This window comes from Temnothorax curvispinosus, unplaced genomic scaffold (assembly GCF_003070985.1).
Source record: "Temnothorax curvispinosus isolate PA1 unplaced genomic scaffold, ASM307098v1 QBEX01008959.1, whole genome shotgun sequence".
Classification (NCBI taxonomy): domain Eukaryota; kingdom Metazoa; phylum Arthropoda; class Insecta; order Hymenoptera; family Formicidae; genus Temnothorax; species Temnothorax curvispinosus.
Window position 1 is genome coordinate 303,820 of NW_020218739.1, and position 21,307 is coordinate 325,126.

The 21,307-nt window shown below is 42.3% G+C and overlaps 3 protein-coding genes across 6 annotated transcripts in view; 1 reads left to right on the forward strand and 2 right to left on the reverse strand.

The window, feature by feature from the left end:
- Positions 1-5,314: 5,314 nt before the first annotated feature.
- LOC112458515 lies at positions 5,315-12,059 on the reverse strand. The gene is made up of 2 exons (XM_025022202.1): positions 10,903-12,059; positions 5,315-7,463 (listed from the first exon to the last, which is right to left on the reverse strand). The coding sequence occupies exons 1-2, from the start codon at positions 11,023-11,025 to the stop codon at positions 5,913-5,915; spliced, it is 1,674 nt and encodes a 557-aa protein (XP_024877970.1). The 5' UTR covers positions 11,026-12,059; the 3' UTR covers positions 5,315-5,912.
- Positions 12,060-12,172: 113 nt separating this feature from the next.
- On the forward strand, positions 12,173-13,760 carry LOC112458517 (pre-mRNA-splicing factor Syf2). Its single transcript, XM_025022204.1, has 4 exons — positions 12,173-12,535; positions 12,735-12,875; positions 12,953-13,248; positions 13,335-13,760. The coding sequence occupies exons 1-4, from the start codon at positions 12,440-12,442 to the stop codon at positions 13,498-13,500; spliced, it is 699 nt and encodes a 232-aa protein (XP_024877972.1). The 5' UTR covers positions 12,173-12,439; the 3' UTR covers positions 13,501-13,760.
- LOC112458514 (uncharacterized protein PB18E9.04c) overlaps positions 13,515-21,307 on the reverse strand; it is a 13,764-nt gene continuing 5,971 nt past the window's right edge. For 2 of the 4 annotated variants that reach the window (XM_025022198.1, XM_025022199.1), the window contains exons 2-9: positions 18,953-19,091; positions 17,613-18,111; positions 16,578-16,952; positions 16,019-16,249; positions 15,229-15,380; positions 15,072-15,165; positions 14,728-15,003; positions 13,515-14,073 (exon numbers count right to left, since the gene is read on the reverse strand). In XM_025022198.1, the coding sequence (XP_024877966.1) occupies positions 13,958-14,073; positions 14,728-15,003; positions 15,072-15,165; positions 15,229-15,380; positions 16,019-16,249; positions 16,578-16,952; positions 17,613-18,111; positions 18,953-19,060 (1,851 nt within the window). In that variant the 5' untranslated portion in view covers positions 19,061-19,091 and the 3' untranslated portion in view covers positions 13,515-13,957. The remainder of the gene's footprint in view (positions 14,074-14,727; positions 15,004-15,071; positions 15,166-15,228; positions 15,381-16,018; positions 16,250-16,577; positions 16,953-17,612; positions 18,112-18,952; positions 19,092-21,307) is intronic. The other 2 variants (XM_025022200.1, XM_025022201.1) reach the window with 2 other exon arrangements.

Here is a 21,307-nt window from a genome sequence, read left to right on the forward strand (position 1 = left end):
AGGGAGCCCACTCTTCCCTACACTTTATGGCACTCCCCGTAAAATTCTATCCCTGTTTCATATACAATTTTTTGAGATTCGGTCAGATATTTCCCGAAAAATTTGAAAAATTAAAAAAACCGGTTTCCAGAAAATCGGTAACAAAAAACTATACACTTTATGGCACTTCCCGGGAAATTCTACCCCTACTTTATATATTTTTCGTAAAAATTCGGTCCACTAACGAATGAGTAGTTCGCGGTCAGACAGACAGACAGACAAACAGACAGACGTCCGGTACTTATATACATATATAGATATACAGTAATAAGGAGCATGTGTACGAAAAATCAGATGAGGTTAGCACAACTTTACAAGAAATAAGTCATTCTAAATGTACATACGTTCGCGGAGCGTGTTATTGTCATTCTATCCTTGTTTACATCTAAAGGCTCGTCTACACGACAAGGCGTAAGACGGCGTAAGGGCGCAGACGCAGGCGCAAGAAGTTGTTGTTGATCGTAGCGGCGCGGCGCAACGGCGCAGGAGAAATAAATTATTTTTATTTCCAACGCCTGCGCCCACGTTACGCCGACTGTTTTGTAGATTAAATTAACGGCTTATAAACGAGGAAGATAGAATGATGCAAATCGCCACAGCCGAGGTTTTCAACGAATAATACATGTACTTAGCGATTAGATGAATACATTATTAATGTCTTAACATGTTCCTTGAAGTTTCCGGATTTCGTACGTACCTTGAAAATATGGGCTTAGCACAAGTTTTGCTGTGATGTATAAGGTTAAATAAGTAGTGGATCCAATCGCATATTGCTTTATTTACTCGTGGCTGCGTTCGGAAACGTCACCCGAGCGTACACGAGTACACTCTCCTCTCCTTCTATCTCAGCAAGTTAGAAGGAGAAGAGATGCGCACCCGAGTGACGCTTCCGAACGCAGTCCGTCTGTCATGCCTGACCTAACATAAATCGAGTCCAACTACTATGTGATATTTTTTTAATTAGTAAATAATTCAATACGATTAAATCGTGCGTGTAAAATCATATTTTATATTATTATAATTATTGGAATGTTGCAATGTTTGTTTTCAATTACCTCATGACGGACTGTTACTTGAGTAGGTGCGTAGGTGAAAGGATTACCTTAAATTAACATTTTAGTCCAAAAATATATGGATAATAATTTTTCCAAAATTTATTTTACCTTGTTTTCATTACTTCATATATATATAAACGTGCTGGAGTAGTATAAGTCCTTTGCAAAGTATGTTTTATTTTAAAAAAATGTTCATGAATATTGCTGTATTTTTGATAAATTATGGAAAAATTGCATTATCATTCCTATTTTTGTAAATATCTTCGTTTCTATTAACTTTACTAAAAAACTTCAAAAGACCGAAATTAAAGCTGACAAAATTTCCTATAAAATAGAGTATATGGCATGTAATTTTGAATACATTGTGATGGGAAATTGGCGTTTCAAAAGACAGGTAAGTTTACGTATATGTAGCAGATCATCACTATGAGTCGCCTGAAATGATGAAAAAACGTGTCCTTAACAATTTTTCTGTACTTATTGAAGTGTCAGAAGTTATTCTTGGAGTTTTTCTGAATCGTTTGGTACTAGGCCGATATTTTTAGGACCGATAGTACTGTACATAGGTACTAAAGATTGAGAAGAGTCCGATTTTCTTCAATATTTAAATGCCTGTAACTCATTAACGTTTCAATGAAAAAAGGTCTACGACGTCTCATTTTAAAGATAATTAAAATATTTTCAAGAAAAATACATAATACTGCCTCCAACCAATCAGAAAAAATTATTTTCCAAAATGCACTCAAAAATAACATTTTTTCATGTTTTTTGCTCTTAACTTCAAGCTATTTTTACCAAAATGGATTCATGCATACATCAACATGTTCCAAATTTTATTCTCTTTAACTTTAATTATACATACTATATGTGTACGACCTATACTTTCAGAGTTAATACTGATTTTTACATGCAAAACCATCCACTATCAACATAAAATAAAATTGTCTTTTAATTAATAACTCGGCGAATTTGGACCGTACAGAAATGAATAAAACACGAAATTGTTCGTAATTAGATTCTCTACAACTGTTATTTAAAACATTTTTAGATTTAAGAGTCCATTTTCGAGATATTAGCGAAAAATGCGCGACACGCGTACGCGTTTTCGTTGCGTCGCAAAACTACCGATGTTTAAAAAAATCCTATCTCTGCTCTATTTGGTCGTACAGACTTAAATAAAAAATGAAATTGTGCGAAATTTTGTAAGCTACAATTTTTATATCAACATAAATTTCCGTAAAGTTGATATTTTCCTAGTTATTTGCAAAAAACTGATTTTTTGGACCTTTTGGACCCTCCCCTGCCCGCAACGTAGCGTCTACTTGTGGGGACTTTTAATATGTTAAATAGTACCCTAAAACAAGCCTGTTTACAAAGTTTCAGCCCAGTCAGTATTATTTCCTCCAAATTTTGTTATTTTACTGGGCTACAGAGCGATTAGCAGAGCAATTATTCAACTTCAACATTTTTGCCTTGTTCTCAGTTTCCGACTCATTCAACCTCTTTCTCAATGCAAAATTTTCCACGTTTGGCGGTGGAATAAACTCGATTTCGTAGACATGCTTGCCGTAGAGCAGCTCTAATCGATCATCGTGTCTAATCACAAATCTCGCACTCTTCTGAGTTTTAAAACCATTTGTGGATCAATTTGTCGAACTGTGACGATAGCCTCCACATAGTTTGCACATAGACGAACTGTTGAAGATAGATTAATTTGTATCAATAACTTACAAAATACCCTCAAATATAAGAATATCTTGTTGTAAATTAAATAATTAAAGTAAATTGTATCAACATTTCAAGTACTTGCAACTCGTCGCGTCGTGTAAGTCACGGTCGGTCTCGCTCCGCGTGTACTTGGCGCGAGACACTACCGTGTACCGTGTCTCTTGACTTAGCTTTATATGCGATCAAAGGTCCATATACGAATCTTATGAAAACAAAGCTTCTTCTATGAGGAAGCAAATGAGTTAATGTTCTAGATTTATTTTAATACAGGACCAATTATTATCGAAAAAAACATTAAAATTAAAGTTTCAGGCTTTCGGCCTGTTTAATATACTTAAAAAAATTCATATTTTACACGAAAATATTTCTCCAGCGTATAAATTATAAAGTCGTGTTTAAATGCAGATTGCACGATAAAATCTCTTCCTTAAAACATTAGTCGCAATATCGTTAACAAAACGTAATTAGAAAATTAGAAATTAGCTTTTCGAAACGTTTTATTGCTATTCGACTTGCCGTGTCTTCATAACAGTGTCATTTAATATTATATATTACATGTAGAGTTTTTAAGAAGACAAGAGAAAAACGATGGGATCAGGACGAGGATTTTATAATAATTGCAATTGCATAATTTACACGTATATATAATTATATATAACATTTATTAATCAGTTAAATGATATGAGAAAGATATATCTACCGCATAACAGTAACTATTTCTTTATTTGTGTATCGACAGACAGATAATTCAGAGAAACGCTTTGCAGCAATTAAGGGATTGCACAAACTTATATGCAGTTTATTGATGTAATTTATCGATATAATCGCCGAATGAATGAAAGATTTAACGACATAATGTGATATTAATCAATTTAATTTTCAACAACGCTAAAAAAATAGAGTGTAATTAGTCACTACTTAACAAATATTTCACTGCGTGTGTCCAATATCGATTAATGCAAGTCTGAATTAACATATTAAACAGCCACAAAGTAACTGTGTCTTTAAATCTTTTTTACGCAGAGTATGTAATTCTTTCGAATGAGAAACAATCGTCAAACTATGGAGATCATCGATATTAATATATAAAAAACCTGCGATGTACCAGTAGAAAGATCAATTTTCAATTGTTATATCCGTTAACTTACATAATTTGGAGTTCTCCAAAAAATCGGTCGTTATTTTCATACACATATCACATGTTTTCATCGAAAATATCGACATATAATATATATATTTATATATTTCTTGTTTCTCATAAAATATACCTCTATCTCTATATCTTAATTATTTCTCAATCTTTGAAGGCGACTTGTGAATTTCTACATAAAATCTTAAGCGTATGTTGTAACAGTTGTCACAGTTCAACGTATTTAAGTCAGCAAACAAGATCTAAGTATGCACATGGATATATATATATGTATTACATTATAATACATATTATGTATAATATATATATATTATAAAATTATACATATATGATAAGTGAAACTATATTGCATATATAGTTTCATATATATAAAATATATATACAAATATTGTTATTAATATATATATATATATATATATATATATATATATATATACTATATATAATAAGTAAATATTGGTAAAAGTTTACAATAACTTACACAGCTCGGATTACTTTGACCTTGACATATGTTGTCAAGGACATAATACTGAGTAACTTTTCCTTATAACTTAATCGGCGGTCGCTTTTTTTATTAAAAAGTTATTAACAAAAAAAAGTTTGGCGACCTCACCGATTTCAATGACCTTGATATATGTTGTCAAGGTCATGACCCCGAGTGACCTTCAGAAGGTTTTAGCCGTTGCTCGTTATTCGTTAAAAAGTTATTAACAAAAAAAGTTTGGAAAATACGTAGGTTAGATGACGCGCTTTACAAGTATTTAACTGTTTAAAGCGCGTCACTAATCTACATAGGTTAGATGACGCGCTTTAACAGTATTTAATTGTTTAAAGCGCGTCAACTTACCCGTGCGTAAACTATTTCGGAGCTACCGCACCTCCCCCGAAAGCAGGGGGGGGGTGTGGGTAAACCTCGGTTCGCGTGAAAGTATATGCGTGAACTATTTCGGGGCTACCGTACCTCCCCCGAAAGCGGGGGGGGGGGTGGTTGAACCTCGGTTCGCGTGAAAAGTGTATGCGTGAACTATTTCGGAGCTACCGCACCTCCCCCGAAAGCAGGGGGGGTGTGGGTGAACCTCGGTTCGCGTGAAAAGTGTATGCGTGAACTATTTCGACATATATATTAGTCATTTATGCCTTCCAATATTCAAAATAACTGCTATATTTTTCAAACTTTTTTTGTTTATAACTTTTTAATAAGCAGCGACCGCCGACTAAGTTATAAGGAAAAGTTACTCAGTATTATGTCCTTGACAACATATGTCAATGTCAAAGTAATCCGAGCTGTGTAAGTTATTGTAAACTTTTACCTAAATATTATATATATTTATATAATATATATCCATATATATCGCTTATTGAATATAAATCATATAGTATAGATAGTAACAGATAATATTAAATCTAAATAAAGTACATTATGTACATAAAGAATTTGCTATTAAACCTGCTATTAAATGAGAAATAGCAGCTATTTCTCATTTACCCTTACACTTGATAATCTTAATAAAATGATCTATCTGGATTTCATCAAGAAAATTGATTCCAAAAAGAAAGAAAAAGGCATATATAATCAGCTAATGTAAAATGTCGGAAAAAAAATAAGTATAAGAATTTGGTCAAATTTTTAGGGACAGGCACATTTTATATGAACTATCATCTTATTATCCTTATAAGATGTTTAAACTTAAACAAAAGCACTTTTCATTTTATGAGCAAGAAAAAAATATTCAAAAGAAAAAATCAGAAGTAAATTGAAAGATCTATAATGTACATTGTCATACAATCACAAAGATTTTTTAATCCTTTATACATCTTTCATACTTCGTCAGAAGTGTCCTAATGTCGTTCTCCGAACGACAACAAAGATATCTAGAAGACATTTTAATTTTTCGAACGATCTTCAGACAGTTCGTGGACTTGGTGTCTCTTGGGAAAGATCAATCGTAGTAGCACGCATGCAATCTGAACAATTCCTTAGTCATAAAACTGACATTGCACGACTCGCAATAGTGCTTGATGTTCTCGGATAGCTTTAGCATCGGTGACTTCTTCGTACCTTTGTTAATCGTGTCCATCAGCTTTCTCGCTTGCAGCCTCTTCACCGACCACTCCATAAAATCGCTCCTTCTCGTCTTACCGTTCCTCAAGCAAGCGTCCTGACTTCTCAGGCACTTCGGCGAGTAGTTCGCCGCGGGAAACCGACACGTCTTCTTCGTCTTCACCAAGCCGTTCTTCACAATGTTGGGGAGCGACTTTCGCTCGGCCAGCTGGAACTGACCTCGAAATTGCGACTTGAGATAATCTCGCTGACTGACGTCACCGTTGTTCGTCGTTGCTTCAACATTCGCGGGTAACGCGACGAGTTTGCTCGGTAATCGAGGTGCCGCTGTCGCATTGGTCGTTTTACTGAGCACCATAGCCTCCAAATCGTCTAGAACCTCCTGTTTTACTTTCAAGTTTGGAGTGTCCGATGCACTCTTGTTGTTTGAATACAGTTTCGAGCTCTGCTCGTCCATCTTGCGTTTCTTCGTGCGATGCTCCGAAACTTTTCTCTTCATCTTTGGCTCTTGGTAGTCTACGACACTCCTTCTCGGCCTTAAGTTGCGCCCTTTGGGTTCGTCCGTCAGCTCCACCTTGATCTGCCGTGTCGGCTCGAGGTTTGAGGTGGACGTCGTCTTCGTGTCGGAAACGTTCGACTTGCTTAACGCGGATGGTCCCGGATTGACACTCGACATTCTCTTTTTATTCGATGCATAGTTTACCAGATTTTTCCTGGGTCTCAGATTCCGCACTATTGTGCTCTTGGCAAGCGCCCGGCTCTCAGGAAACGTTTCGAGTCTACCGTGAAAATGATTCCGCGTTTCCGGAGAAGCTACGTCATCTTTGGTACTCGTGTCTGTGGCCAGATTATCTCGCGCGTTCCCGACGGCGTTCTCGACGCGCGGCGGACGATTCTGCGGGCAATCCGGGAACACCGACTGCGTGAAGAGATTTCGCTTGAACGGTTTTAACCGCGCGGTGGTGTCCTCGAGAGTCCTCTTCCGCGAGACGTCCGCGATTCTGCCGCATCTAGGCATCTGTCCCTCGTAATTCTGACAGAGCCCCGCTGTGGTTCTCGTCGATCTGCTTTGGTCCTTCTTATCACAGCAGCATCGATAGCGCGAGAACGCCGCGTATGTCAATCCGTCGTGGATGCCGCCGGTCGGGTACGCCACCGAGTTCATCGAGTTGATGTAGTCGATGTTCTCCACCAGCGGTTCCAGCTCGTACACGTCGTAGTCGAGCGGCTCCGCTTTGATCTTCACGTTCTCGATGTGCACCATCGGCACGCCAATCTTCTCCTTACCGCCACCCTTCCGCATCCACGACAGCTGACTCTTCAGCGCCGCGTCCGTCTTCAGGCAGTCTACGTAGAACTTGTGGAATTCCTCCAACTTGTAGCTGCACCGGTGGCACATCTGTTTCGGCAGTAGATCCATCTCGTGCACCTGGGAAACGCATAGCAAACACATAGGAATCAAAAGGACCTGCGAGTTCTCGGAGAATCAATCGCCGATCGAGGAGTTCGTTCGATTCGATCTTTTATGAAGAAATTAATTTTGAGAAGAATAATCTAAATTCAAGTCAATTTTGGCAGGCGTAAAATTCATTTTCTCCAAGATTTACGTTTCCAAGTACTTGCAAGAATAAAAAATGAAAAAAAATCACTGCGTTCTTGTTACACCGGACGCCTCGATCGTCGTAATTGCTGTTCGGTCATTGATGAGATACGAAATATCGAGTAATCGCAAGATTGAATTGTCGAATTGTATAGAAAGAGAAAGAGAAGTAAACACGTGCGTTGTCACATGATATGCGTATCGAAGAATGACATGCCATTCAAGCTTGGAAACTTCCGTTTATTAATATACTCGCTCCTAGCTCCCATCCATATTGCTCTCGCTAATTACTTCAAAGAATCGTATAACGACATACTGGTTCTAGAACAGATTTCTAGATTCTACCCTACTCCTTGATTTATATTTTAAATATATAAGTATATAGTATTTTGAATATAAATTTATAACATTATGTATATATATATGTATATATATAGTATATATATGTATATGTATGTATATATATAGGGGAGACCGGGGCTAACTCGACATCGGGGCAAACTTGACACTAGACTTTTTGCTAATTTATATCTATCGTAGAAACTTGCCTTTCCTACTGTAAATGCGTCTTTATGTGCTAGTATTATCAACGGGATTTGATGACATTCTGAGTTATGGTGTAATTTTTAGCGCGACATAAGCGTTTTTGAAGGTAAAAAGTAATTTTTCTGATCTCTCGAAAATTTCGACTCTTTCATCGAGCTTTACTCTTGCAAACCTATATGTAAGTGATTTTCATGGGAAATTTGATGCTCTATATGAATCCGATAATCGTTATTGGATATTTTCATATTTTTGAAGTGACAAAAGTGAAAAACGACGTCCGGGGCAAAGTCAACACCACGCCGTTTTTTCGGCTCCCAGTAACAAACGATGCTTGTCATGCAGCCGTATAGCTCATGACAAATGTATGCGCACGTCCCATCGCGAGTTTACCTGCATTAATTGTTTTTCAGACATGAGTTTAGATGAAAATAATTGAAAGTTCAACAATTTTTGTTCTCATTATTTTATGATTGTTCTAGCTACTTTATTCCAAATTTTTGTATTTTTTAAATACACAATAAACAATGTATTTTCATTTTCAGACAGTAAAAAATAAGTTCCAGATCAAATTGTGTCGATCAGACAAAGTGTTGAGTTTACCCCGGCGGGGTGTTGAGTTTACCCCGGCATTTTTCAATTCGAAAATTTGTCTTCGCGTCACTTTTCCTTTCCTGGTGGCAAAACAAAGCGACGTACAGCAAAACTTTCTGAATCAATTTTGTACCTGAAAGAACACTCTTTAAATATATACCATTGAATTTACCTAAAAATTTTAATTACATATTAAAAATTGCCTTTGAAAAAATAGTGTCGAGTTAGCCCCGGTCTCCATAGTAATTTAATATAAAAAATACAGCTGAAAATGTAAAAACACACGTTGAAGCAAATTTCAGCGAAATGACAATATTAAGTGATAAATGCTCTTTACACGCAATTTATGGCGACTTCGAATTGTTTATCCCTTTCCATTACGCACGTGTGCGATAACATTTACGCGAATAGATCGGCTAACTCGAAGATATCGTATCTCAAGATTGCCTCGATTACTTAATTTGGAAAGTAACGCTACAAACTTGAAACGTGAAAATAAATTCAGAACAAATTGATTTACTAATTTTGAGTCTGAATGCGGATTGATTGGAAACAATATTTACAAACACTTAAAAAATATGCACTAATTATTTTTTGTCAGAAAAAATGTTACCTATTGTAATCTTATCAATGAGCTAGCTATTTTCTTTGTCGTTTATTTATTACAACTAATATAGATTGACGTCAATTATTCGTACTTTATTGTTCTCCTAAATATAAGTTTTTACATATTTATTATAATTAACAAATAGTTATATATTTTGACCTGGCCACCCTTTATTAAATATTAAATTGTCACGATGTTTTTGTTTCGACCATGGGTTATGGTTCTTGTCAAGATACTAATCTAACAATAAGTCATAACTGTAAAAATGTGGCTATTATACAAAAACAGCTTCTCCTTCATGAGGTTGTATCAAACTTACAAAACATCTTTTAAATTATAAATTTTTTTTTAACACTACCTCTTAAAGGCAAGGATGTTTTTTGTATAATAGCTACATTTCTACAGTTATTGACTTAGATTAGCGTTTGATAAGAACCATGGTCGAAAGATCGTGACAATTTAATTTAATGTTTAATAAAGGTGACTGCGGTCCAGGTCGAAATATATAACTGTTTGTTAATTATTACTGGCGAAACAAAATACTAATTTCTGCAATATCCATTACAATTAATGTGTGATTCACGTTAAAATGTAGAAAAAAAAGTGGTGAAAAAAGTGAAAGAAAAGTTCTAAGAGTGCGGTCGAGATCTCCGAGGGGATCGTCGATGCAAAAAATCTGTGGCGCGAAACCGCCGCGATCCGACGCCCACGAGGAGCCTATGAGATCACTCGAATCTCTCCCTCTCTCGCTCTTTTCCAATTACGCAATGTAATCCGCGCTCCCGGACATTTCGGAGCGCGTTCTCGTTTCGCGCGCAAAACCGACGATAACCTCACTTTTTGCGCAAATCGATAGTTTTGCCCCCGAAAAAAGAGCCGAGAAATCGCTCCCCCTCGTCCCCGCGGGGAGCCCCGGCGCCCCTCGCACGTGGTCGGCGACGCGTGTCCCGCTCTCGGACAAAGGGTGCCCTATTCGGCCCTACTCTCCCCCGCGCGCGGGATTCTGCTTTCCCGCGTTCGCTGACTTGGCAGTTACGGCACGCGAACGCGGAAGTCCTATCTTGTTTTTTTCGCCGCATGCTGCATTTTGCCGAAATGGATGTAGAGAAACGAACTGAAGCCGCTGGAGCGTCGAATGAAGTGGAGGATGGAGGGGGAGAGGGTCGAAAGAAAGCGCGCTCCACGCGCGCGGCTAATAAAGAGAACGGACCTTGCGTTTCGTAACGAGATGGTCGGCAGGGGGAGGGGGGGTGGAGGGTGCGCTCTGGTCGCTCTGGTCCCGTCGTTGTGCAAGGACGATGAGAGTGCACGCGGGCGCATACCCTGATACCCTCCCGATTGGAATTGGAGAAGGGAGTCGCGAAAGGGGAACGCTCAGCGCTGGAAAGAAACGGAGACGGAGGAGAGGGCGCGAAGGAGCGAACGTACGTGCGAGCGGCCGTTCGAGCGCGAGAGAGAAGGAGAGAGAGAGAGAGAGAGAGAGAGAGAGAGAGAGGGAGGGAGAGAGAAAGCGTAATGACGTACCATGATGGGTAGCACGGCGTTGATTTTCCGGACGTGATTCTCGCTCTCGTCGAAGATGTTGATCGAGATGCCCGAGTGCTGGCCGCAGAGGCGGCACACGCGGCTCGATTCGAGGGTCTCCATGCCCGCGCAGCACTCCGGGGCCCTCGGCCTCGCCACGCTCGCTCCGCTAACTTCTCTCTCGCGCGCGTCGCTGCTCGGCTGGCTCGCGCTTGCCTTGCCGCTCGCCTCTCAGCGGTCGCGGTCTCACCGTCTCAGCAACTCAGCAACACACCAGCCCTCACTCGCTCGCGCCGCGCGACGTCGCACGCGCGCTCGCGCGCGCGCACCTCAGCTCGGTTCTCGGCCCGCTTTATCCCGTTCTGTCCCCGCTGAACGCCTCACCGTCCCTCACCAGTCACCGCGCTTCGCTCCGCTCCGTGTCCCCGGACTCCCCGGCGCGCGCCCTGCCCTACAGTGCCCTGCACCCGTATGCGCTCGCGCTCGTGTACATCCGCGCCCTACCCGCGGGAATCCAGAAAAGCCCATGAAAAAGCAAAGCGGAGTGGAAAGTGGAACGGAGCGAGAGAGAGAGAGAGGGAGGGGGCAGAAGAGGAGGGCACGAGGAAAGCGTGCGTGTCAAGTCGCACCGCGCCCCGCGCTTCATCGAGCCATGGGTCACGCGTCGCGCGAGGGATAAAGCTCGATAATGCGATCCGCGGCCGGTACGTAGCCGGAACGTCGGCGAACGTGGATCGATCGGACCCGACGGGAACACTGGCGAACGCGTATCGCGTATGACCGTAAGGTACATATCACGGCGCTGATGATCTTCGCACCGCTCCGAGCTCCGAAACGTCGCGCGCGGGCGCGAGATCGATCCCCGTATATATGTATACGTCGCGTCACTTGAACGAGATGTGACCTTCGCCGGTAACGCGCCTCTCCTCTCTCTCTCTCTCTCTCTCTCTCTCTCTCTCTCTTCCGCTCGTGACGTCCGCGTGAGATCTCGCGAATCGGTAACGACGATAGAGCGACGTGGTGGATCGATTGTAACATCGGTCGATCAATTTTCCAATTGTGATAAATTTCAAAATTATTATCTATATGGATTGTTTTTTTTTACATTGTATATTTGTACGAATCTTTTTCATATAGATTGCAAACAATATAATTATTATTAGCAATGTAAATTATTATAAATTGAATAATTGATTGATTTATTGATTGATTGATTGGTTCCTTTAAACTGTATTTGATGTAGATTATTATATTTTACGCGTAAACGTTTCCAACTGGTAGGTAATTTCCAACTGCGATTTTCTTGCTCTATCTTTCGAGCACACGTTTGTATTTGATGTCAGAAGGTTGACATGTACGCAGCTACGTAGTTCTGCATCCGCACTTCAAGAATGTAGATGGCGTCCCACCACGAAAATTCTTTCTCTCTCTCTCTCTCTCTCTCTCTCCAGTATTGACGAGTTTCTCGAGTTGCCGTCTTTACGTATTTACGTTGGTCCGCCCGAGTTTGGAAAATTGCATCTCATTTTACTCAACGATGGATGACGCTGGGCCGAGTGCGTCGTCCGCGCAATCCGCGACGACAAAGCACGAGGAAAGGCTGAAACGACTCCGAGAACTGCACGCCAAGAGGGTAAGTTCATAACAGAACGAAGCTAACCTATTCCGAGAATTTGAGATGAAGCTAACTCCGATACTCCAAAGATGCTGTTCAAGTTTTAAACGTCTTATTTCTTTCCTTTATTTGCAAGAATGTTGATTTTTTTAATTCTAACCGTACTCGTTATTGGAATTTATCGTCGCGATTTGTCTATAAAGCATTGATTTAACAGAACGAGGCCAGAATGCAGAACCACAAGGAAGTCGTGGAGGAGGATAAGAGGAACAAGCTGCCTGCCAATTGGGAATCCCGCAAGAGGCAGGCCGAGTGGATAATGCAGGACGAAGCTGCTAGAAAAGAGGCAGAGACTAAGGTACCAAGATTCATTGTATTTTTAACTAAATGTATGAAATTATGTAACTTACATTGCGTACTTAACTGATTTTTCAGGGTGAAGACTACGAACGGAAAAAATTGCTGAGTATCGATGCCACGGAAGCAGAGAGAATAGCCAGGAAGAAGAAAAGCAAACAGAATCCCGATCCAGGTTTCTCGGACTACGAGCAAGCGGCGATACGTTGTTACAACAGACTGGTGAAAAACGTTAAACCGAACATGGAGGCATATGAGGAGGCGAAGGAGAAGTTAGGACCTGCTTTTTACGGCGATCCGAACACGATATTGCACGGTTTGCACGAAGACAAAAAAGAAGCGGTAGATAAAATGGTTACCAATTTGGAGAAGCAGTAAGTAACATTTTCGATCTTTTATTAAAATAATGCAATCTCTGATAAGACTTGGATTTAGCATCTTTTCCTTTTTTTTTTTGCAGGATTGCAAAACGAGAGAAATACAGTAGACGTAGAATGCACAATGACGACGCGGATATCGATTATATCAACGAGCGTAACGCCAAGTTCAATCAGAAATTGGAGAGATTCTACGGCGAGTATACTCGGGAAACGAAGCTAAACTTGGAGAGGGGTACGGCTATATAACGGAAAAACGTTGCTGTAATTATCACAAATACTTGTATTTTACGTATTATACGATGACTTTTTATACAAATAAGAATCTGGAGGGAAAAGAATTTTGTAGTGTTTAGTAGAATGTATCTTTTGTTGCTTTTACTGGCGCCTAATCTCTGCGATATGCGAAAATCTGAAAACGCGTAGAGGTTACCTCGACAAGAGAGAAATGTAATTGCCAGAAAACGGGCAATGTGCACTAACCGTAAATAAAAAATTAAGTTAAATTATTACATTAGTCACATATCTTCTATTACAATCACTTAGCCCCTACAAAATTTGTTTATTTAATTTAAATAATAATCCTTTTTTATATGTATGTACAGTTCTTTGAAAACTTCTAATTCAGTTCGCATCATACCACCCAACTGTGCACTATATCTGGAAAAATAATACGTCGTTATTTTAGAAGTAAAGTAAATAGTTTTTATACTTGCAAAATATTAATTTGATTTGAACGGAAGCATCGGTATAAAGTATACTCACGCCGTGGCGAAAAATTGTGGTGATGCGTTACTCGTATATGAATATCTTGCGTCTCCCCTGAAAATTCGAGACTCTTATTATCGCCACAAAAAATTTAACAAAATATTACATATAATTCATCAGGCATAAAATTCCTTTCCTTACCTTGCGAGTTAAAAACAAAGATGACATTTCGCCAAGAAATATCAATGCTATATCAATTTACGTTAATAGCTTAGAAATAAAAGATGTATGATTTATGAATGGAACGTTAATTTTCATGCGATATCAAATTCAACAAATCAAATTCACACACATATATATTTCTAACAAATGAGAACAGAATCGCAAGCTCTATTCTCCTTTATTCTACTAAAAATCTGATTAATATAATTAATCATAATTAAGTACACAATTTCTATATATATAACATAGTTATAACAACACTCTCACACTCTGTTAGAGTTTTTTTTTATTTTAAATACAGTAAGATAAAATATATCACTTTTATTCAAGCGCTTCATCGCGTTATCAAAATCCAATCGATTAGTATAATCGCAGGAAACGGCCTTCACGAGTTTTCGTGAAGAATGTAACAAAAGTCGGCATGCTGTTAGGCGACGCTGAATATTTTATTTCGTGTAATCGGAGTAGCGTTCGAGACGGTTCACTATCACCACGATGACAACGAGGTCGACGGCAACTCTCTCGTCGATTTGCTGGAGCTTATACCTGCACTGCTGCCGCGGTTCAACAGTCTCGGCATGTCGCACTCCTCGCACTTGTTCATCAATGGATGATTGTCGAAGGTGCACATGGTGCAGACCCACGAGGGCTCGTCCCGTTCCTCCCGGTCATTATCACTCGCGACCGTCGTCGGCTGCTCCGGCCGCCACGCCGGTGGTTGACTCGGTAAGCGCGGCGGTTGGTGATTCGGCAGTCTCGTTGGCAACGACTGGCCGGTATAAATGCCCTGATAAAACTCCTCGTTGGTCTCGCCCAATGGTACTGAAAGTACGAGTTATTCGCTAGTCGCTCCTAACTTCGTCCGCGACAGCGCGATAGGAAATAGATACCTCGTCTGTCTGACCATTGATCAACCTCGTCGGCCAATCTGTCGCACTCGACTTGCAGCATATATATTTCGCTCCTCAGCTTTCTCTTCAGCTCCTGCACAAAAATCACGCGTTGAGATACATATCGAAAAGATAATCAATCATCATTGCCACGTACTTGAGGCGATACCGAGGGATCGACCGGTCGAGCTAACGCTTGCACTTCTTTCTTCATCGCTTCGAGTCGTCCCTTCTCAGCTCTTAGTTCCCTGGCGAGCCTCTCCTTCCTGGCCAGTTGCTCCGCAACTAATTTCTTTTGATGTTCCTCCACTAAAAAATTTCAAGGACTATTTTAGTTGGCATGCACGCACTGCGACGCACGAGGCGAGTCAAATAGTTTCAGAGCTTACTTCAATCATGGCGATTTTCTAATTCTACTTTGTCGCGAATGATGATTCATTAATTTTATCATATATCACCTCGCCTCATTCGGACTTTATCGATCGCTACGATGACGGATTAGATACAAGACAGTTTCATCAGCTGTCACATCTGCATCACAAATTAACGGTCGCAACGGTTCTCCGCGTTGCTCACAGCATTGTCGTGCTCCTCGATCGCGTATCGGAAAGGGAAAAACGCGGAAGACCTTCGCGAACGTATATACCATTTAGCGTAATAGCGTCCAGGAAATGCGTCGATAGCGCGCGGACTCTCGCGATCAGAAAAACCGGATCAGGTGGTCCGCGTAGTTGTAACCGCGGGCGCGCGCGGCTATGTATAGCCCGGAGCGTGGGGTCAGGAATGCGTAAATATCGTTCCCGGCGTTGCGTGCGTGGGCGTAGTACGTGCGACCGAGTGACTTCCAGGTAAATATACACGTGCGCGCGATTCTGCAATTGCTAGAGCACGGCGACGACGATATCGGTTTGCGTGTCATCCCGTTCCGACCCGATCCATGTGTTCACCTTGGCACAACGGCGATCGGTTTCGATCGGAAGCTGCGTGGTCCCCGATGGAGGAAGAGGTGGCGACGGCGGGAGGCGCGACGCCGCTGCTGCTCGTCGTGGGCCCGGATGGCGTCGTCGGGAGGCTGCAACCTAGGACGATATTCGTCGTCGGCGGTATGGAGGGTGTAGTCGGCGCGCTCATCGTCGTCGTAGGCCTTGGCAGTTGGTTCGGTGGTTCTGGCGGAAGTTCTGAGTGCGATACAGGCAAACCCCGTCGTGTTAATTTTAGTAATAAATTCTTCAACGAATACAGAGAATCTATATTCTTAATTTTTATTGAATTGTAATTTTATTTTACTAAAATTAGACGTCTGAGAATACCTCGTATACACACGCCTACACTACGCTTCGTGTTTCATATTACATCATAGTCTACACAAATATATATATTTTCTTTCTCTCTCTTCCTCGATAAAATCTCTTTCTACATTATATAAAATCTTTTTAAAATATAAATTAAACTCTTGTGTCTCGAAGCTAAGTCTGAATTATATCGTTTTAAATCGAAAAAACGTACCAGGCGACCGCAGTGGGCTTTGAGTCCACGGCGGCAAGATGTACGGCTTAGTCATCGGCGGTCTGATCCTCGCCGCCGCCACGCTGCCAACGTTTCCAGGACCGATGCTGATCTGCAGGCGGCTTTGAAAGCCACGCGGGTCCAAGGACGAGGTCGAGTAAGTCAGGCTCGATCCTTCCGACCTAATATCGATCGGGGGTTGCGGCTCGGAGGAGGGCGGCCGAAGGGTCAGGCTGACCGACGTGTAACTTCGCGTGTGATCGATCTGCGTCTCGGACTTCCCGATGGCTAACAGAGGCTCGGCGTAATGAGGTCGTGGCACGACCGCGAGGTCGCTTCGTTTACAGGCACCGCTCGCTGGTGCCGTTTGAAAATCTGCCGATATAAAATCACAATTAGATACACTCTCTTCGAAAAAAAAGCTTTTCCGATAAATCTCGCGAACTTTAGAGCCGATGATTGAAACCAAAAGAAGTCGACGGTGTGTGATCGAAGTCAACTGGCGGACTGGTCCGTCCGAGCGGTTGTCGAATGATAATTGAGCTTATGAGCGCGGTTAAAATGAATTATCTCTACTAATATCCGTGATAAACAAGCATGTCGCAAGCGAGCAAGATTCTGATCTTCTGAGAAGAGCATATGGCGTTGCTATACAATCCGCTTTCGCTTTTAATTACTCTTCTAACACCCTATCCTATCTCTTATATAGTCATCACAAGCGAAATAATATCATTCCGCAATCTCTTTTGATTTGGTATACTATCGTAATTTAATTCTCCGTCTGTATGCTGCTTGATCGTATCACATATTTAACGCTCGATATTAACATGTAATTATTGTAACATGTAATTTACATCGTAAAATCGCTGTGTCTCCTTCTTGAAACATCTCTCACGAAAAATAATTAATACCATTTCCAATTTTCGTAGGTTTTGTTTGTAAAGCAGTCCCTGCTTTACAACTCGGGATTCTCAGCGTTAAATGGTGCGAGTACAATATCAATTCCAGCAAGGAGACAATGTCCGTCTTCCGTACCGCGATTTCCCGCGGGGCTGCAGGCGACGTTGACGTTGAGCTCGAAGCCGGGCGGCGCGATGCTGCCGTTGCTGTTGCTATTGACGGTGCAACCGTCGTCGAAGAAGCCGCGCGACGTGCAGGCGGCCGGCGCGGACGAGGGGGTGACGATACCGCTGGACGACGCCGGCGTCACAGCTGCGACGGCGACGGCGGCAGCGGTGCGGGTGCAACCTGCGGGGGGGTAGCGACGAGTCATACCGATGTCCAGCGACGCCGGTCGATGGGGACGCCCGACGACGCCGACGTTGCTCGCGACCGTTTGGTTCATCGTGCAGCAACGCTGCAACGCGAGTTGCTGCTCTCGTTGTTGCTGTTGTTGCGGTTGCTGCGACTGCGACGGTGGTACAGGCTGTTGCACGCCGATACAGGGGGCCGGGGGTGGAAACGCGCCCGGCGACGGACGGGACTCCTGGGTGGCCCGCAGGCTTCTCGCGCATGTCTCCCGGTCGTGGCTGTTCTGCAACGCACACGTACCTGGGATCAGCTTGCCGCCGATCGTCTCCGACGTCGGTTTCCGGCTCAGGAGGGACACGCGTCCCGAGCCCGCGTTTCTCCTCGCGATCGCTTACAATTAATCGCTCATGTTACACGCATGTGTTCTAAGAAAGACTTACACAGTAAAAAATTTAATGTCCCAGAAAGTCCACTCTAAATTTTGTGTTAAAATAACACAATGCATGAGTTATTTTAACACAAAATTTAGAGTGGACTTTCTGGGACATTAAATTTTTTACAGTGTATATATAATCGATCCCAGAATAATCGAAACCGAATGTTCCTTCTGACTATAATCTGTCTGGTCAATTTAGCTGCGATATTTCATCGACACAAAGAATGTCATCCAATTATTAGTACCGTATGACTCTTCGCTTGTAATTAAAATTTTATTAAAATCCAGCCAATTAATTTGGTAGAATGTGACTTTGTCGTGTTTTTTTTCTTCTAAAATTTAACACGTTATTTCTTCGAAGGAAGATGGTTTCCAAATCGATTAATTCAAACGTGACAAAAGGTACATCCGGTCCATCCTGGGAGGACCTATACACTTAAACAACGTACACACAGGTTCCACGCTCGTGCAAATGAGTTTAGCGATGCATGACACAGGCGAGGAAGGCAAGGGGAGAGGGGATGCAATTATTAATCCTTGTTAAGTCGCACGTCGTAAACCGTGTTGCCGGCACCGGCGGTTAGTCGTTATTGCGGCGACTAGGGACGACGAGTTAGTTCAGCGTGTCTCTCGAGAAGATTCGCGCCCGAGACCGCACACTCCTGACGGACAAAGGCCACCTGTATACCTGGGCGATGCACTGGGAGACGACGTGATCAGGGAGCGCGGGGAACTGCTGCTTCAGCTCGTGGAACAGCTGCATGATAGTGATGTTAGAGCAGTGGCACTCCCCCATCGTGGGCCCCCATCCTCCTGGCAGGGCCTACCTGCAGGTGCAGGTATATCATCGTTACATGTCGTCGGACCCGATACAAGGTGGTCGCTAGGTAGTCGCTCCCCCGTTAATTCAAGCTAATAACGACACGCGCCAAGAGGGGTCCGCCCGGTCCGCCGTCCCGTCTCTCGCGATGCGGTCGTAATACCACCACGATTACTAGAGACGAGCCAAGAGCGCTCGTAATAACGCGATCCGGAAGCCTTCTCAGAAACGTGGATATTTTATAATTCATTGGATGCGCGAGTTGGGCCGCATCCAGATCGAACGCTCCTCGTCGACTCTGGGGAGGGCGATCTCGATAACGTCGAGCGCGCGAATTCGCGAAATGTCGGACGAGAGTCGCGGAAATCGGCGATAGACTCTCGACGATTCGACCACGTGCGACGAAAGGAAGGAGAGAAAGTAAAAGAAAGAGACCGTGGAACCTGGCAATCGGAAGACGTACGCGATCGCGCGCTTGTTTCTTTTTCGGGGGGCGATTTCGGCAGGTGCGACGCGTTACTCTTGAAACTTGGATCTTCCTTTCGCCCCTTCGTTATGCCAAGCAGGAAAGCAAGACGAAAGCTTTCCCACTCCCTCCCTCCTCCCCCCTCCTCTCTCCCTCTCTCTCTTTCTCTTTCTCTCTCGATGGCATATCTTATCGTATTTATAAACCCGCCTGGCTGACCCATTTTTCAAGAGTAACGCACAAGTCGAACCAAGTTGTTCGCCTGCTTCTACACGGTAATGAATGAGAAGCTCTCGTTTATCCCGCAGAAAGCAACCCCCGCATCGCGCGCAAATATACATCGTTCTTCCGCATGAATCAATAATTAAAATACAATCGATATCATCTAATAAACCTAATATAATTTAAAAAAAAAACGAACTTTTTTTATACACTCCACTCACATTCCGATATCTGTACATTAAGTACATGGCGTTTGCGTTCTTACCCCTATCTTCTGTAAATAGCAGTCGAAAAATGACAACTACATAGGCAATGTGATTAAGGAGATATCTAAATGCGTATGCTTACGCACGAAGGTGAATCATCGCGAAGATTCTTTTTGTCAAAAACTGCCAAAATCCGTGCGGGCTAATTTGAAATCCCGATCCTATTCCCACGCGGCCGATCGCTTCCACGACACCCGCTACATCGCGGAATTGGCAGCTACGTAGGAAAACGGTGGACACCTGTGCGGTACGCCACGTATAAGAGTGCCACATAATTATTAGCCGGCACCGAGGAACATGCCACGCGCTCGGTCCCGCCAGCAGCCGTGATGAAATTTTGCGAATAATATTATTTGCGACAAAGATCGCTCGCGTAAAATGATAATCTGTCTGATAGAAAAACGTCTAACGTGTCAGCAATAATAATAAACAAATGTATCTAAGTCAGTTTAAAAGATAAAAATACTGAAAAAAAATCTACAATCAAAATAGCATCGATCAGACGATATTACAGGACCAGTATATGAATGGTTTTCGGTGATCGAAAGAAAATATATATTACCGTCGACTTCTTTTTTGGTCTGATACAAAGTGCTTTTTTCCCCGAATTGTGCATTTAACTGTTTTTTCGCCAGCTCGCAGATTGGCAAACGGTGCGACGCCAATTCGATCGGAAAAGACTTCGGAGGGGACGAAAAAGCTTCGGCCGCGTGGAATTTGCATTTGGAGCATAGCCACGCGGCGGAATAAAGTGCTAGAATTAATAATTTCCGTCGCTTCCTTTTCTTCCGTCTACTCGCACCTGGCAAGACGGCGGGTCAGGTGAACGAGGCATCAATCAAGGAGAAAAGTGTTTATTGGCGCGCCATCATCCACTTCCATTCGTACCTTCTGTCGTTTCTCGATTCTTCAGCGAATAAATTAATTTAATCTAATCTGGCGCAATGTCCCACATGTTTCCTATTAAAACACTCGTTAATATTCTTTTTATTTTTCTAGATATTTAAGAAGGAACATGGTTACGCGTTGAATACAAATTTTTTACATGAAGCTCGTGTGTCTTTCACTTCTGCCCATTATTTCAGACTCGTTTACTCTTCCATTTCTTTGGCAACTCGCTCTCCTTCTCGAGATTTTCGAAAACAAGTCTATATGTAAATGAGCGAAATGTAAATAAATGCGAGTGGGCAGACGGCACTCGAAGATGGTGGCTGCGCGAATCCGTTCCGGCTTCGTTTGTGAATCTCGCGCACCATTAACCGAAGAAAC

Bases quoted from the DNA above. Each gene is read 5' to 3' on its own strand.
- LOC112458515 (XM_025022202.1), bottom strand. From the start codon at position 11,025: ATGGAGACCCTCGAATCGAGCCGCGTGTGCCGCCTCTGCGGCCAGCAC. The intron at 7,464-10,902 runs GTACGTCATTAC...TGCGTTTCCCAG, and splicing joins ACGCCGTGCTACCCATCATG to GTGCACGAGATGGATCTACT.
- LOC112458517 (XM_025022204.1), top strand. From the start codon at position 12,440: ATGGATGACGCTGGGCCGAGTGCGTCGTCCGCGCAATCCGCGACGACA. The intron at 12,536-12,734 runs GTAAGTTCATAA...TTGATTTAACAG, and splicing joins GAGAACTGCACGCCAAGAGG to AACGAGGCCAGAATGCAGAA. The intron at 12,876-12,952 runs GTACCAAGATTC...CTGATTTTTCAG, and splicing joins GAAAAGAGGCAGAGACTAAG to GGTGAAGACTACGAACGGAA.